Below are 18,890 nucleotides of genomic sequence, written 5' to 3' on the forward strand. Positions count from 1 at the left end.
CCCTAACAAATAGTCAGGCTACATTTTGGTATTAAGTAACTATCGGACAAACAGGTAGAGAGACAGACTAAGGCTATTCTTTCTAGTTATTCTGTCTGGTCTAGTTGCTGGGGTGATCACTTGTGAGGATTGAAAAAGAAGGAGAGAAAGGAAAAAACAGAAACCACAATCAATAAGACCCTTTTTGTTTTAGTGGGAACCTCTTTTTACCCCACGACGACACGCTCACACTAACGCACACACTCACGTACACACGTTTACAAAGGCAGAAGAACTGGACGCCTGAAATTGTGTGTGACTGTGTAGCTTTGTGTCTGACTCCCTCTTCCTCCGTGTGTGTGTGTGTGTGTGTGTGTGTGTGTGTGTGTGTGACTGACTTTATTTTAGACAAGGGCTCTTTTGTTTTAAGCCACAGAATGGCTTGGGGACCCAGGCTGGCCCTGTAATTGGCCTACTTAGGCCCTGTTTAGCATAAGAAAAGCCTTCCTTGGCCTGGCACTGCCAAGCCAACTTTTGTTTTCAAGCGGAGAGGCCTAACTCGCTGATCTGAATTCAGATTAGGCCTGAAAACACTTTCTCCAACCCCCTCAGGTCTAAACACACTCCTCACTTCTCCACCCTTTGCTTCAAATACACTCCGCACTAATTACTTAACGAGAAAGTTGGCAGTAAAGAAGTCTTTGCAGGAGCGGTGCTGGAGTCTATTTAAGGAGGAGAGAGGCTGCCTCTTTTTTTTTTATATTTTTTTTTACCTCCTTCTCTCTCACTAACTCTATGCAGTGCCTAAAGAAACTCCTCCATCCTCCTCCCTGTCCTTTATTCCCTAGTTCTTCTCTCTCTCTCCAAATCCGCTCGGTCGCCACTTGTTGCGGCTGAAATCACTGAACTTAATTAACAAGACAATGTGATAGCGGTTTGCTAAGTCTGAGGCGTAAACAGGGTCGCAGGTTTAGAAGAGTTAGACTGAGCTGGCGAGCTGAACGTCTGCACGCCGAGCGGCATGAGGTCACTCTCATGGAGGTAAATAATGTATACTTTATAGGTAAACACCATCAGAGCCGTGGACCAGCGCTATCTGTCATCAAACTTATATTCAGCACTGTGATTTGTTTTTATCCTTGAACCAATTTGTTTAAATATTCTATGATATACATTTTAATATTTTGTTGAAATGTGTTTGTGTTATTGATGGGAATGATGAGAATAACCAGAATGGTACCATGTATATTCATTTACTTCTGAAAATAGCGCCCGGTCAATGTGGTATTCTTTTGTCGCTGTTCACTCTGTATCCAGTGTCATTTGTTTGTCACTGATCACATGACCCCCGGCTGATTATCACTTATATTAACACGCACACGATCTTTTTCTCTGTGTCTGTCTGTCTCTGTCTGGATGTCTATCAACCAGTCCGTTCTGGGTGGTGAGTTGGGTTTGGGGAGCCCCGGCTCGGCCTCGCCCACCAAGCCGGCCACTCAGTACTACCAGCACTACGGCGCCAACCCTCGGAGGAGAGCGCTGCACATGGACGCCATGGGTAAGACACGCACATACACTGAACACAGATCAAACAATAGACGCTCCTTTCGGAGGCTTTTTAAATGGAAACACAAAAGAAAGACCAGAATAGTAGGCCATACATATACAGTGTTTGAGTATTTGCTCTACAAAAGCTGAATGTTTAGTTGGCCATCGTCTTGTGAACTGATGTGAGCTATCTTAGTTTGAGGTGATTGGAATGCAGAGGTGGTTTCTCTGCTGAGCTACAGTCAGGCCTGAAAGATCCGCACCTGTGAGCCAATCAAAAACCAGGAACATTTTATGAGCTGGCACTCTTGTATTCGGTTTTATTGTTGACAAAAGGACACAGTTTATAGGGCAGTAGGAGCCGCCAGGAAAGCAGTATTTGTTTTTATATGAGATATTAAAGCCTGATTTAATTGGCTGTAGTAACAACATCATTATTGATTTTCTTTTTAGGTACACCGTGGATTGGTGGGAAAGTGTCAATATTGAAACTGAGTGTTTACCAAGTCATTGTGAAACCTGTTGTTTTGATGTGAGACTGAGGTTATAAAAGGCAACAAATAAATGGAAACCAGTGAGACTGATAAATAAACTAAATTACCCAGAATTACTATATTGAGCTGTTTTTCTTACATACAGTAATAATGTCTTAGTTTTAATATTAAACTGTGATTTAATCAACAGTTACCGACTTCATCTTGTAAAAGAACATTTTTCTTATCAAATGAAAAGCAAATATTAGTATCTACTAAACTGGAATCCGTGTGTGTGTGTGTGTGTGTGTGTGTGTGTGTGTGTGTGTGTGTGTGGTGTGTGTGTGTGTGTGTGTGTGTGTGTGTGTGTGTTGTGTGTGTGTGTGTGTGTGTGTGTGTGTGTGTGTGTGTGTGTGTGTGTGTGTGTGTGTGTGTGCGTGCGTGTGTGTGTGTGTGCGTGCGCGCGTGCGTTATATATGAAATGTTGCGGGTAAAGAAAAAAATAAAAAATGAATAGTGAATGTGCAGCATCCTTGGTCAGATCAGCCTTGGCAACACAAACACAACACCAGCTATAACAAGCATAAAATCCTTTCCTTTTTATCCATCTCACCTTCGGAGTTGGTCCAGTATTGCGCTCTATCCAACACAAACAATATTCAGTTTTTTTTCTAAAGTCCAGCAGCAGGAGAGTGGCATTGATCTTCTCTTTCACTGCCTGACTGATTTAGTTTAAAACCAGTGAAATGGGAAAATCTTTTCTAAAAGACAATTAAAAGCCTTTGGACCTGGTAAACCGATTGTTAATTGTTCTCCCTTGCGCTTGTCTTTTATTCTTTTAGAAATTCACCCCAAAAAAGTGCGGAAAGTCCCTCCTGGCTTGCCGTCCTCAGTAAGTGATGCTGTTTTTCTTGCTTTTGCTGGCTGTTTCACATTGTGTGTAATGCTTTTTGTAGACTTTTGCTGAGTGTGAGAGTGGGAACAATGGGATCTGGCTTTATGAATGTGCACTGATGAAGATGGTGATGGAGTATTGCCTTATTCTCCTGTTGTTGGAGCTGGTTTGCTGATGTGTGACAAGGTTTGGCTTTGATGATAAATTAGCAATATTCAATAAGAAGAATATTGTTTTTAATCTTTTATTTTTGTTGAAATCAATTAATTGTTAAAAACAGTTTAATTATTTACCTCAGAACCAAATGGTTTATTTTTTTGCTTTTTTTAAGCTTTAAAGTGTGCAGATAAAATAGAAATATTTAGGTTGAATGGAGTAAGTGAAAGTACCCATTGGGTTGTTGGTTATTTGGCGTCTGACCGATGTGAGCTGGAGATGGGCACCAGCAGACCCCCGCAACCCTGAGTGCAGGAATGAGTGGTTATAGCAAATGGATGTACAGATTTGTAGGGACGCCCATATAAAAGCGTAGTTATTTTTTACTGCAATTTTTTGGGGGGGGGGCTCCATTCCCCTCATTGTATCCCTTTTTTTCCAATTTTTGTATTGTATTATAAACTCTGTTTATTGACCCACCAATATTTATAGTATTGTTTTAACACCAGCTCTTTTACTATTTATTAGTACATTAATTTAAACCACTTTTTACTACAGTATATATATTGTAGTTGATTTTAAAATGTGACAGCAAAAATAATTTGGAGAATTTATGTGTTTTCATATAAGTGAATTGAAGATGTATCCTGGTTCCATTGCCTGCTAATCGTTGTTGTGCGCACACATATATATATATATATATATATATATATATATATATATATATATATATATATATTTATATATTTTTTTTTTTTTTGGCCTAAATGCTGACCTCATTAATAGCCAGTTAACGACTAGTAAACGTACGGCGTGTCAGCAGCTTCTTTGGCTCAGCAGGAGTCCGTTTTTCGTGGCCTTGGCCTGCTTTGTCTCTCACTTCCTGCCCTCCTCCGCCTCTCTGTGTTGAACTCTAGCTCAACTGCTGGGGGGAGAAGTGAAGAAGATGGACCAAGACTTATAAAAATGTGCTTATTGATTATAGAAGGGATTGTATTTTAAGGGCAGGTGTGACATAGTTTTCGTCCACGGCGTGTTGTGTGGTAAAGAGATGAATGGACTGATTTTAGGGGAAACCCTAATGACACATTAAGCTGTTTTGATTTGTAAAGGTGGGACAATATTAAAGGTCCCATGTCATGCTATTTTTCACCCATCTCCATTTGTTCTAAGAACCCCAAAAACATAGTATTTGAGGTTTATTTTCCCAAACACGCCTGTTTTCCAGAGTTATAGCCTCTGAAAAGTCACTTTCTGAGCAACTTTACACAAACAGGCTGTTTTGCGTCCTACTTATGCATATTCATGAGTGGGCGTGTCTATAGACGGGACACTGACTTCCTCCTCCACGCACAGTGACCTAGGACCAGAGGATGGCCCGCCCTCCTCCCACCCACTCCATAGCTCATGCTGCTTTATAAACACGAGACAGAGTGTGGGGGCGGAGCGTTCACTGGTACATACATAGACTATAGAAAATACATACCTAGCACTGCGCGAAGGACGCTGAAATGCTCACCTTTGTAGGCGTGTCTGTTTACATGTCTATCACGGCAGAGAGCTTCCCATCTGAAAATTCTACCAACGTCTTGTTCAGATAGTATAAAACAACAATATAACTCAAATATCGAGTTAAATGGCGTATTGGCTTTCCTTCACGACCTAATTGCTAGTCAGAAAAAGAGCTACGCAAGATCCACGGCTGTCAATAACGTCATATATGGCGTAAAATCCCGTTTTTCAACCTCAAATAACTTATTTAAAACAAACTTCACAGAAAAATTAGCACTTGAACAGAATGTAGGGTGATAATAACTAATGATCACAGCAGAGTTTAGGTTTGGAAAAAGATTATGTGACAAGTATTTTAACTTTACAGTTTGACCAACATCCCATCGGTTACAAATGAGGAGATGACCTATAGTGCAGCCTGTCAGCAGGGGGAGCTCTAAAAATAAAAGCTTCACTCCAGCGGGGAGCTTGTCCCGTCCATTCTTTTTACAGTCTATGCTTTTAGTTTGGAAGTTTATTGCATGTTATTTTCATAAAACATACTGGGCACTTTCATGGATGTGATATTGGTACTTCAATACAGTTATTTACCATTTACTTGTTTTGGCAAGTTAAAAAAATGATTGCATTTAATTCCAATTTAATACTTTGTAATTATTGATATTGTGACGTATATTGTACTGTTTAGTATTGGGATATCGTATCGCGACATGCAAATCGTGAATCGTCAGATTCATGGCAATTTACCCGTGGACAATATGCCGTGCAACAAGATATAGCAATATTAAAGCGTCACAAAATGTATTGTCAAGGGTATCGTGTATGGGGTTGTTATGGTTTGTGTTTATATTTCATATTCTTATTGAGTAAAAAAGGTCATACACAGGTCAAATAAAAGCACGCTTTTTTGTTGTCTTTTTTCTTTTGCAAAAATATTGCATCATATTTTTATCGTGAAACCTGTATCGTGCCGTGAACTCAACGTATCATCCCACCTCTACTGCTTGGATTTTGAACTCCTGTAGATGAATTGATGAATAAACGTATTTATTTATTTATTTCGTGTTGCTAGAGGAGGTTGTGGCATGTGTGCATGTATGTGAAGGTCTGACCGATAACCACATTTAGCTGTGCCAGTCTACGACCCACAGGGTGTTTCAGTAGTTGTAGCCAACTTTTTCCTTTTAAAAAAAACTCTAGTGGCTTCCCCACACATGAAGGATGTTCACTCTCAACATGCTACTTTAGCTTCAAAGGCTTCATCGCTTCATTTAATAGCATCAGTCCACGCTCTGCCTCATTACCTCGGTTCACAAAGCTGTAGGCCTACCTGATGAAGTCTGGGTTGAACTTTTAATCAATAGTGCTTTTAGGTGGGTGTGTACTGCTGCCATTCCCAGTTTGTGTTTTTCTACTTCATGATTTTAATGTATCGCTGACTGAGGGTCTTCTTCTGCTTATTGAAGGTTGTAAATGAACAGATTGGTGAGAAGCTGAATTGTTACTAAGGGTTCCGTTAATGGTATATGTAATATCTGTGCCGTTTTCTGTCATTTATGAAGTATTTCGGCCCACAAGTGCAAACGAGGGCGCCCGCGGCCCTTTCTTGGACCCTTTTTCTGCCCTTTGGCACTAGAAGGTGCAGTGGTTGTGTGACGTTGTCTTTTAATGCAATGGTGTTTGCGTGTATCTCAGCAGCTCTTAAAGGTCCTATATCATACTAGTTTTCACCCATCTCCATTTGTTCTGAGAACCCCACCAACATAGTATTTCAGGTTTATTTTCCCAAACACGCCTGTTTTCCAGAGTTTTAGCCCTCTGAAAAGTCACTCTCTGAGCAGTTCTTAAAACGAGCTTTTTTGGAGGCCTTCGTGCATATTCATGAGTAGGCGTGTCTGTAGACGCTGACTGCCTCGCTCACTTTTGTTATTGTTTTCAGCCAAAAAAACTGCACATCACAGTAAAACACATGGCTATTTAAGCAGCTATTGTGATTGTGAGTCCGTCTCAGAGCTTCAGCTTCTGCTGCTGCTGCTGCTGCTGCTTCAAACACCGGAGTGTTAAGCTGCTAAGTCACTTTCTTCTCTTCCTCATCTCTATCTATTACAGGAATAGTGCATTCAAGATGATAATCATTTGTTTTGTCCAACCGCTGCATCGCATTGGTTCACAAACACACAAAAGTCTGACCACATGTTTTTTAGAAGAGGGTAGAGCAGCAGCTCAGAGAGCAGAGAGTAGGATTAGTGAGGATTTCTCAGAGATGCAGGAAGGAAGCCCAATAATAGTTTGGGGGTGTTTTTGATAAGGAATTAACATTGTAATAACCAGGTTAAAAGCTCAAAAAAGTTGATTTAGCATGATATAGGACCTTTAACACTACTGTTACATAAGTCATTTGAAATGGAAAGTTGGTTTGGTTGAATCTACAGTAGCTTCACATGGAGCAGAAACTAAAGCAAGAAAAACTAAAACTAAACGTTGTTTTGATCTTTTTATTTTTTAATTTGTTGAAGGTACTTTAAACCTGGCTTTGATTTTTGCTGGGGGTGTCTGATTTCATTGTCTGATGTTAGCATAAAACAAAATGTCGGTGTAGAGCGATATCAGGTTTTCTGTCAATAATGAAAAGCTGATAAAATAATGGTGTTCCATGATATGACCTAACATGAGTTTGGGGTGTATATGTTGAAATAGGAATCAGTCAATAATGGACACTATGGATAAATCAGATACTGGCAAAAAAAAGGTCAAAATCAGCCCTACTAAGATTTGCTTTTTTTTTATTAGCATTTTGTCATTCATAGTCCTTAGTGTGGAAACATGATGTATTTTAGCTCAAACACAAAAACACCTTTACGTGGTGGGCTGTCAGTTTACTAGTGTTGTGTTGCCTTTAAAAGAGAGAAAATGACTCAATCTAAGCAGTCGACCTGTTTTTAATATTATAAAAAGATAAGTGTAAAGTACAGTGCCCCGGTTCATAATATCCAAAGAAAAACTTTGAAAGATGTAGTAATTCATTACACAACATTTTCTATATTTTGTAGTTACTGTTCCCTTATAAGAGTTGAACCGAGCAGCTGCTTGTTTGTTACTCAAATCGGACCTAAAATCACATCTAATTGTTTTGTTCTTCCGGAACAGTCCGGCCTCCAAACCTGCTGCCAACACAAGCAGTGGATCCATAAACGTGGAGTCGCTGCTGCTTCCAGTTGCCGAGCTGCCGAGTGTCGTGGTCTCCTAATTAAACAACATGAAGTCTTTTTTGATTTATTGATTTTTCACTCGAATGTTGTTTATATTAAGATCAATCAGTCTTAATGTCTATTTTAATTATATTTAAATATATAAGAATTTTTGGCTTTATGACTTATTTTTACAGAAACCCTACTTGGTAAATCTGAAGGATGCTAAGTTGATAGTGGTTTGATTTTAAAAAATGTGTTTGAGAAAACAATACAATACAATATTCCCTTAATAATTATACATTTTAGTTCAATTAAACTTAAAATAAATAGCTTGTTCAGTCTACTTGGTAAATTATATAATTATCATATATACTGTTTTTCTGTAATAAAACGTGTAGTGTGTGTGTGCGTGTGTGTGGGTGAGTTTATTAATTTTGTGTTAACAATTGTGTGTGAAAGATCTAAAAGGCTGGCTGTATTATTAAAGGACTGATTTTAGGGATTTAATTATTGTTGTACTTCTTAAAAATAATTTGCAGGGTTGATTGTTGTAGCTTTAAACTATGATCTGTCTCTGGTTTTCTTAGGTGTCACATTTAGCTTTTTAAACAGAATATTAAGCTGGAATTTGCCATTTAAAATTAATACTTACACAAAATCTATTTTTAACTTTTTTTCGATTGAAAAAAAAATCTTTACCTTCAAGTCTGCACTGAACTCATTAAGTAAGTTTATCTTTTGTGCAAAAGGGAACATATTTATTTATTATTATTATTATTATTATTATTATTATTATTATTATTATTATTATTATTATTATTATTATTATTATTATTATTATTTTATTATATTTAAATCTTTTATTTTGACACTCTTTTTGTAAAAACTAGAAATATGCAACGTTGCTTACAAATAATGAAGGGGTTTTATCATTACTTTGCATCACCTTGCCCGTGTTATAAAGACCTCACTAGTAAATACTGCTGAGTATTATTGACTTTGTCTTATCAGCTCAATTGTGTGTCGGGAGAATCTTTCTTGCCCTCTTTTGTTTTTTGTGTCCATACACGTGTTCACGTCTATTTGAAATGATTTCAATGATCAGTACGTTTTACCTTCATTTTGGCAACAATCAGAATGCTATATGTCAGTCAGGTGAGATGTTCACTGGCACGTAAAACAGTGAATAAGGCTGGTCATCAATCACGAATAGATTTACTGTTAGCCCATTGTGATGTAAGGGTACTTTATTTGAAGCTGCCACCATACTTCACTGTACCACTCTGTAGAGCTTATTTTCTTCTTCAAATGGAGACGTGGACATGTTGGTGTTGGAGGCTTTTTTTACGGAGCGCTTTGGCCTGCCGTCATGCTTGTACTGTGTGTTTGTGGTCTTTACTCTCTTTTTTTCCAACAACAAAGCATTATTGTTTCAGGCCTCAAAAGACACTCTTTATCTTTAGTGACAGTGACATTTAGAATTAAGTTGAATTTTTAGCTTGTTTGGGAGTCATTATTATAGTCTGAGACAGACATGGGCAACAACTAGTTATAGACAGACATAGACTACATGTGGGCCTCAAGCCCTGATTATGGCTCTAAAATTTGACAAAACAAAAAGAAAAATGTACAAATTAACTCTCAAAACCTGTAAACGACAACAAAAATACACAAACTGAATCCAAAAACAATGAAAATGACAACAAATATATATATAAAATTACTCCAAATACAGAAAGAATGAAAGAAAAATACACATAATGAACAAAAAAATAAATATTTTTGAACAATAAGGTGCATACAATTGCTAAAAAGAAACTAAACAACAAAAACAAATACGAAGATTCCAGGCATTGAAAGCAACAAAAATAAACAAACTGCCTCCAAAAACACACAAAATAGTAAACAATTACACGAAAATAAACAACAGTGCAGAATCAGGACGATAAAAACATATGTTCAGATTGGTCATTATTCTAAATGTTGACATGAATCTTGATAACTTGGCTCTCAGATCAATCACATCTTTGTTTCCCATCTCCGGTCTGAGACATTTCTTTATCATTCTTATAATTTATCATCATGTCACGGTTAGTATTTGATTGTTTTTACATGGAGAGGCGTGCAGGCGGGAGACGTCGGGACTGAAAAAAGTGAAATGGTGTGAGCGCGTTGTCTATTGTCCAAAAGACCAGTCTGAGTTCAGTCTTTTAGAAGCATGTGGAATTAGTCACACACGCACACACACACACGCATGCACACACAGGTCAAAATAGAATTACCCAAACCTCCATGCTGCACACACACCAACACAAAACTCTTGTAAGCATTTTTCCTCTCTCCCTGTTCTTCTCCCTGCGCACTAAGTTTCTTTTTGACATTTGTCAGATGTCGCTTGCTGAGTTGATGATTTACTTTGTGAAACAATTAAATGTCACTTGAGAGGAGAGCGTGGGACGGCTCGTAATCAAAAGGAAATTAGGCATCAGTTGCTAACATTAGCAGGTTGCACAGTGTCGTTTTGCTGCTGCGTTTCTTTACCGGTGCTGGGAATATAGAACGTCTTCTTTAGACACAACTGGTTCTGTTCATTTGTTGTTGGGGCTTATAAAAGCTCGGGCTCGTCCTCGGAGCTTTGCTAATGCTGACTGAATAAACATTAAAGCACATGTTTGTCACGAATATCCACAAAATGAGTCCAGTGAAACCATTAAAGGAAATTAACAATGTTTGCTAATTCTTCGGGGCTGCTTGTATTTGCTTAATGCTCGATTAGGGCCATTAGTACGTCTTTGTCCCATTTCTAAAAAGTAGGACACTGTGACACACGTGTATCCACACAACATCATAATGGCACCACAGAGATAGTTTGCACGATTTGTTTTTTACTTTTATTATTAATGGTAATTGAAATATTACAACTCATTTGTGTTGTCATAGGATAATTTTAATAAATACATTTTACTTTACTGTCACCTGAGTTATTCATGAAATTGATATTTGTAGAAAGTAAACCATAATATTAGGAAATATATTTGTTGCGTTATTTTTAAATTTGCATTATTATTTGCCCATGTTAATTTAAAAAAATATATTATTTGTTTTACTGTATTTCATTTCTCTTTTTCCCCTAATTGTTTTGTTGGAAAATTAGATCTAATGTGCTGCAAGTGTTCATTTGTATACATTAAACAAGCCAAAACTGCATTTCCTTTTTGTAAATGTTTATTATTTTTTATAGATTTCTCAGGACATTTGTTTATCCTCAGTAACTTTGAATGAAATATTATTTTTACCTTTTACCTCAAGCCAGTCAGCCTTGTCCGAGCCTGTCTTAATTCTACATTAGTGCATCCAGAGTGAAGAAAAAGACTGGAGACATCTTCATTTCCACAAAAGGATTTTAAAAACCTACACTTAATATGCTGACTAAACAAAATGATCCTCGACATACAAAAAGTGCCGTTTCCCCAATGTTTACTCTATAAAAGATCTGATTTAAAGCACAGCTGAGTGGATATTGTTCTTCAAGACGAGGATGTCCAGAGCTTGTCTGACCGGCGGCTGATCTGCTCCCATTCCTGTCGATTCCACTCTCTCTCTCTCTCTCTTTCACTCTTTCTCTCTCAGTTGTGGTTTTGTTTAAAGTCCACAGCATTAATTACATTAAGTCAGGTCTTGCTGAAAACTCAGTAGGAAAGCCGGAGGTCTCTGTAGGGCTGAGGATGGAGGAGGGTCGGGGGTGAATGGGGTGGGGGTCGTGGTGCTGTTTAAAAGGCGTGGGGGACATTTGTGTAGTTTAATGAGCCATGCTGCCCCCTACAGACATCCATAGGCACAACACATAAAATACTGATCCAACCGTTCTCTCTCTCAACTTTTTCTTTTTCCTATTGTTGCCAAAGGAGAAAAAATCTCCTACTTTAATTCCATTATTATACAAAGACACAATGCTACATTTGTTAGGGCCAAGTTTTGAACTACAGTGTTTTGCTTCCGTGCATGTGTGGAGTGTGTCCTTGGGGAAATGGCTCGACATCAGAAGGCAGAATGTGAGTGCCAGAGTTTGATCCCGTTCAGCCATGAGGGCACTTGTGATGTCCACCAATGATAGAAGGTGGTAAGGTTCAGGTCACGCTCTGCGCTCTGGCTAATCCTTCATGTTTGACCAGCTGAGGTCAGTTCTTCCACAGCAAACTGTAAAAGCCATTTTTTTAATGGACCAGGCTTTGTGTAGGGAAACATTGTTATGTTGAAGAGGAAGTGCTGCTGAGGCCACACATTGTTGACTAAAATATCAATGCATCCTGTAGAGGAAGGATTTTTTTTCCAGAACAAAAACACGTTTTGTATTTGCATCATATAAAACCTTAGACGGTTCTTTACTTTATTATTATAGGAATGAGTAATTACAGCAAATACATTTTTAGGTTTTCCAGGCACCATTTATTCTGACCAGGAACTATGTTTGCTACTGTCCCCGAGTGTGCGTAGGAGTTCTCTTGGGACTCCCTGTCTAGAAACATGTACGTATGGCTCATTAGACTTTCTACAGAGACTGAATGACTGGGTATGAGTGTTAATTGTGTGTTGATGTGTGTATTCCATGTCCAGGGTTTACACACCCTTGTGCCCCAAATTAGCTTAGAGAGGCTATAGCATCCCCTGAACGGGATCAGTGAGAATAACGTGTTTTTCTAAAAGCATTTGATTCAAAAAATAAATTAAAAAAATGTAAATACTCAGAACTTTGTAATTAATGATAATAATACAGTAATTATTCATAGTCACATAGATCTGTGTAAAAGTTTAAACATTGTTTATGTAGGGCTGGGCAAAAAAATCGATTTATCAAATTTGTTGATGAAATATATTTTTATTTTGCAAATTCGAGTTTAAAAAATAATAATAATAAATTATTATTATTTTTTTTTTTTTTACTTTTTTCGCGTTCGGTCCTTGTGGGTTACCATAGCGCGATGTGAGCCAGACCCCTTTTTGTTTACATTTCTTTACCCTTTGAGTAGGCTATATGTGTGCCACAGGCATGTTTCATTTCTTATTCACACTTAGCTAAGGAAATAGTTTATTGTTTTTTTTATTGTGATGTTTTATGTTATAAAATATGTAGTTATCTGATTTCTGAATCAGAAAATTGAAGCTACTGTGAAGTCGCAGTCATTTTTAAGTGCATTGAAATAAAAAATTGAAACTTAAATATTTCTTTAAAAAATCTGAGATTTTTTTTTTTTAAGGCAAAATCACCCAGCCCTATGTTTATGTCACATGTGGTTTTGATTTGTAGTAGCAGACAGGAAATGGTGAAATACTGTCTTATATAAGGTGGATGTATATATATGATTAAAAAAAAAAACTATGTGGTCTTCTTAGAATCTAGTGTAATGTGAATTCTATGTTTACTTTTTAGGACTTTCTATTTTGGATTCAACCTCAGAATGTCAAACGCTAAATAACACAGGATAGGTTGTGTGATGAGATCAGGTAGAAATGACTCATCTGTCATGTTTTCAAAGAAAAAACCAAAAGAAAACAGCTGCAGTCAGGCAATGTTTCTACACTCACACTCATAGTTTTAATCTTATTTTAATCGACAAAAAGTAATTAAATAATGTCTCAAAGTGTGAGACAGATGGTACACTGCCTTTGTCATATTTATGAGTCTACGGTGACTTTAGACCGGCCAAAAAAACACTTTTGGTAAAAGCACCTTCACAGTAAAGAGTCCACAGATCTGGAACAATTTACCTGCTGAGCTGAAACCGTCACAGACCTGAACTTGTTTAACTGCAAAGTGAAGCGTTGGTTAAAGTCAAACAAAGACTGCAAACACTAAATTAATTTAATAAGATTGTAATTTTTTGTATTGTAGCATGTTGCATATATAACAGTGTCACTGTTTGCCTTTGTCTGCTTTATGTTGGGGACTGCTTCTTTAAATGAACCTTTGGCTAGATGGGCCATGGACATGTCATTTTAAATATAACAATGCTCTATGTTCTGTCCCTCCTAAATAAACTAATAAATAGATAAATATTGTCAGATTTCAATAATAAAAATAATAATAATAACTAGAACTGCGTGCCGTTATGAAAGGGGGGCCGCGTGACTCGGCCCTCAGGATTTTGCGGTGCCCATGGACCCCCTATGAACGTGACCCCTATGAATGTGAACCTGAACCTGACAATGGTAGAATCAAAGAATCCATACACTCCCAGCTAAATGTGTTGACCTTGGAAAAAAAAAAAAATTGCTGGCGGACATATGTAATTTTTCACGTCCGAGGTAAGTGCAGGGGTCTGGACCAACCCTACAAATTGCATAACCCTCCCAAGCACGGTGTAGCCTGCAGCACTACTTTTACCAACAGAAAAATAATCAGAACGATTACAATAGGGTTCCGCAGCACGTTGCACTGGGAACCGAGTATGCTACGCTTGGCCCTCTAATAATACATCAGTTTTATATAGCGCTTTTTTGGGGACTCAAAGTCGCTTTACAGAATACATAAAAAATAAGAAATAAATAAAAGAAATTAAAGAAATAACAAGTAAAAGTAAAAGAAAAAGAAGAAGTTTAAAAAGGTGGGTTTTAAGGACTGTTTCCCACTTCATTGGGAAGCCATGATTTTCTCAGACAGATACTTTAGTGATATGGCAGGTCTTTCAACTCTGGCGTTTGATTTCAGGTCGTTATGACGCTCAGTAAACAGAGGCTAGCCGAGCCATGCCATACATTCGGTACACTCCAGTACCCAACCAAACACCCTGTACTGCAGCGGTTCAGTATGAATATGTGCTGTTAATACCAAAATGCTCACGACTCAGCCTTTGTTTGTGACCGGAGTCACCATCCATCTGGCCGGGTGTGTCAGAGGTCTTGGAACTTGTCTAAATGGTTTGGTTCAGTATCTGTACACCTCCCAGTCTTTCAACTAACGGCTGCACTAAAACATAAGAGATTTTAGTCCTGTCTCGTTACTGAAAATAATCTAAATTTTGTTATGTTTTTATTAGCAGAGATTAGTTTTAATCTTGTCTTTGTCTTGTTGTCGTTGTCATAGAAAAAAGGTAGCTTGGAACTATGTTGTTTTTATTTGTGTGTTCTGCTAGCTGGTTGTGTAATAAAGTTCAGTTAGCGTAAACCCACTTGTTAGCCTTGCTATCAGCTCAGACGATATTCAACTGCTGTGAAGGATTTGTTTCATAGTAATGGTTGTTCTTTAATACTTAACCTGCTCATGCTGTTTTAACGTATGAGGTAACAAAGTGTTTCTATAATTATAGGTGTTTTAACTAATTAGTTCCCTTTTTTAGAAAGATAAACAAGATTGTATGTATGTTACAGTAGCAGGAATGCCAGTTTAGTGTAGGTGGTTCAAAGGCTTCTTATTCCAAGAGTTTAGCATTTTTTTTTTTTTACATACATATTTTGTGAATCTTTTATGTTAGCATCTTTTAGGTAGAAATTCGTGTCCATTAAATTTAAGATTTTTTTCACTCATTGATGCCAAATTCAGTAAAGTGCCCAAGGTTTGGTCTAGGGCTGAACAGTTTAGGAACATAATCATTTTTTACCTCAATATTGTGATTTAATATGTGATTATTTTTTCAAGGGCTTCTTGTCATGTATTTTTCAATGAACACAGCAATAAATCAATCATTTCATTTCATAATAAACAATTTCAGGATTTATTTAAACTTTAAATAAATATAAAATATACATTTTAAAGCACAGATTACAAAAATAAAGCAAACAAATCTGTGGCTTTACCTCTTCAACATATCTACATAACTGCACTTCCTAAACACTCTTTGAACTTAACAGGACAATACAAGACAAGAAAATAAATAAATAAATAAAAAATTGTAGCCTTTGCGATTAGAAAATCGCATTTTATGATCACAATAATTTCGCAAATACAATTAATCGTTCAGCCCTAGTTTGGACTGCATTAAGATGTAATCACTGACTATTTGCTGCTCTTTGGTGAGTAGATGAGTTCACATTGTCGATCTATGTTATATAAGTGACTTTAGAGCAGTGTTGCTCTAACTTTCAGTCGTTTCCTCTAGCTTTAAAACTTACCTCGTGTTTTATGGCAATCTCTCCTCGAGCTGCAAATATACTGGTCTGGATACATCCTCCCCACTTGCCAAGAGTTTTGTTTAGTTGCTGATTCAACACCGAGCTTTACTTTTAGAAAGAAATAACATTTTTTTTTGCCCACAACTTCATTGATGCTTCAAAGGAATCCCGTCAATGTAATGACCTCGGCCTTAAGTTGTTTGCTGCTTTTTTTGTCCTTGTGAGGACATCTTTCACAAAACGCTCTCTCTCTCTCCCTCTCTCTCACACACACACACACACACACACACACACACACACACACACACACACATTCATACGTACACACGCACGCACTGCCTGCTGCAGATGTGAATGTTCCTCAGTGCATTCCTGAACCTAAATATTTGGCTGCAGTCACAGATCGTCACTCTGATTCGCTCCAAGGCCACGATGGAAATCACATGACAGACACACACACATACACACACACTCAAATCTGTGCCTGTCGAGACAAAACGAACTGTTAAATGATTTATGATCTGACATTCAATATTCATAATAATGTTCTGCTCTTTAGGGAGGAAATCTCTTTTGCTAGGTTCTTTTGCAGTAAATATAGTAAAAATGTACTTTATTGTAGGAGCTATGCTAAACATTGAAAACGGAGAACATTTTAAAGAGAACAGTTCCACTGTATGAGTTGTGACAGCTTGAGAATGGTTTTCCCTTTCCAGCTGATGCAGCGGCTTTTCACTACTCAGACGTCAGAGTGATCCTAAACACCCATTCACAGGTGCCAACTGAGCTATCCCTGTTTGAGCTGTGAACTTAACATGAAAAGTTGTCAAAAAGCATTACCAGGAGTTTTTAAAATGAATTTGGGATCACAGAAATTCAAAACATCGCATCAATAACAAAATCAGTAGCTGCAGAATTTACAGTAATATGTTAAAGATTCCGTGTTTCAATAAAAGTTGGAATGATGTTAATATATGTTAAAATGTTTAATGGTCTCTAAAACATCCCTAGCAATTATTAGGCTATAAGTTTAGAAAGTAATTCATTCAGTTATTCATTTATTAGAACAGCGTACAAATACATTAAGCTATAAAAACAGAAATGTTTGTAAACTCGACTATAGCTTAAAAGCTAATTTCCAACTGTAGTCCTTGGGTGAAGGGGTCAAGATGTAATATATACAGTCCAAGTTATGTAATTGGTTGTAGGACTTGGTTAAGAAATGAATGGCATTGTAAACTTTGAAAAGAAGAATGTTTTTGGCAAAAATAATGAGCAATTAAAGAACAGTAGTCCAGGACAGAATTTAACTGGTATTGCATTGCAATTTATGATACATGTGCCTGAATGCAAGGCATTTTACTCTTTGTGTTACAGAACTTGTGATTTGTTATGTATCTAAACATTTATTCCTTAAAACATGTACAAAGTCACTCAACCATTTAGAATTTAAATGTGGAGCGAGGCTCAAATTTCTGTGTTCTGGATTTAATGGGCGGGTCAGAAATCATAGCTGCGTTATGTAACGGAGCCATCATTAGCATAAACCCGACCCTGTTGCTGAAGCACACCAAATTTCCGTTTCCTCCAGTGGGCGCATTTCGGCCCCTCGCCGAAAACAAACCACATATTCGGACTCAGGGGAATAAAACGCGTCCACTGGTGCCACATTTTCCATGTAATGAGCATTTTTATACACTGCTATTTTATTTTTCACCTCTTGTGGGCGCAGTTTTGACTCCACCCAGGTGGGATGCACATATTCAGACTCAGCGGAGCAGAGCTTTCCGCTGACACCTCGTTTGGCTTGATCCGAGCACTTTTGGAAGCACTATTGACGCTGGAGCCACTTTCACACTGCTCTCCCCCATAGACACAGTACAAGGAGGCGGTGCCCTTCCCGCACGTGGGCGTGGTTCCAGCGCCTCTAACTGACACACCCCCAGTGTCTCAGAGCAGAGAGAGGTGCTTGTTTTTCCATGATTTTGAGACCTAATTTTATATACTTGGTGATTGTTTTTTTTCATCTTTCAAATTTGGCTCAGTGGTCAATGACACATGTTTCTGTGGTGTGACAAACTCATAACACACATTTATTTCTGATTTACACGGACTTTAAAGATGATAAATCCTGAAATGTGTGCAGTAAACAACTAGTATATACAGACAGGATGGATGATGATAGTATTAAGCGCCAGTCAGGCTACTAAACAACATGCAGCTCAGGTTCTGCGCTGCAGGGTTGCCAGATCTGAGACACAATTTCCTTCCTGAACACAAATGTAAAACGTAAAAATGCTTTTCAGCACACAACGTTCAAAAGAAGCCAAATTAGGCGGAAACCCAGCCAACCTGGTGACACTGCTTGCTTGGGTCTGCTCTGTAGTAATCGTTCTTCTGATTGGTGGAGTTATCAGTGTGACGCTAATACGGCTACGCAAAGTTTATTGCCTTCAGTAGCTTCTCTGTGGGTTCTATTTACATGTGCACAACCTCAATAATTATTAGAAAAGAATAAATCAGAATTAAAAGAGCCCAATTTGTACACACTTACGACTGCTATGCAATTTTTGTATAGCAGATATTGCTGTCCATTTGTCCGTGTTTAAATTGTTCTTTTCAGCCTACTATTGTTGCTATGACAGGTCTGGTTTCAGCCTCATAACACATACATGAAACACTTGCATTCTGTCACATGGCTGTAAATCATACTGGTGGTGTGGATTAGCTCTATCCTTTACTCATTGTTTTCACACAGCACACGGTTTGAAAATCATACCTGAGCCCTGTGTGCTGAGCAAGCCTTTATTGCAGGACTCACTGGGAGCTGCAGGAACATCTCAGGAGGACGAAAACAAGTTTCCCTCCAAATTAGGTCCCCAAGTTTCAGTGGTAATTGGGTTTTATGTTTTATCTTTGAAAATGGACAATAGAGATTTACACCAGCATAAATCTATCAATTACCAGTTACTATGACAGTATACAAACTGGACTTCTTTGAGTCAATAACCATGGGGTCCAGAGCCTTCA

At 37.8% G+C, this 18,890-nt stretch overlaps 1 protein-coding gene across 5 annotated transcripts in view; it reads left to right on the forward strand.

Annotated features, from left to right (window-relative positions):
* The window catches only part of tcf4 (transcription factor 4), a 243,408-nt gene that overhangs the window by 138,955 nt on the left and 85,563 nt on the right, over positions 1-18,890 (forward strand). For all 5 annotated transcript variants that reach the window (XM_028462063.1, XM_028462064.1, XM_028462062.1 and 2 more), the window contains 2 exons: positions 1,411-1,537; positions 2,843-2,892. In XM_028462063.1, coding sequence (XP_028317864.1) covers positions 1,411-1,537; positions 2,843-2,892 — 177 coding nt within the window. The remainder of the gene's footprint in view (positions 1-1,410; positions 1,538-2,842; positions 2,893-18,890) is intronic.

The sequence above is a fragment of the Gouania willdenowi genome, chromosome 12 (genome assembly GCF_900634775.1).
Source record: "Gouania willdenowi chromosome 12, fGouWil2.1, whole genome shotgun sequence".
Taxonomy (NCBI): Eukaryota; Metazoa; Chordata; class Actinopteri; order Blenniiformes; family Gobiesocidae; genus Gouania; species Gouania willdenowi.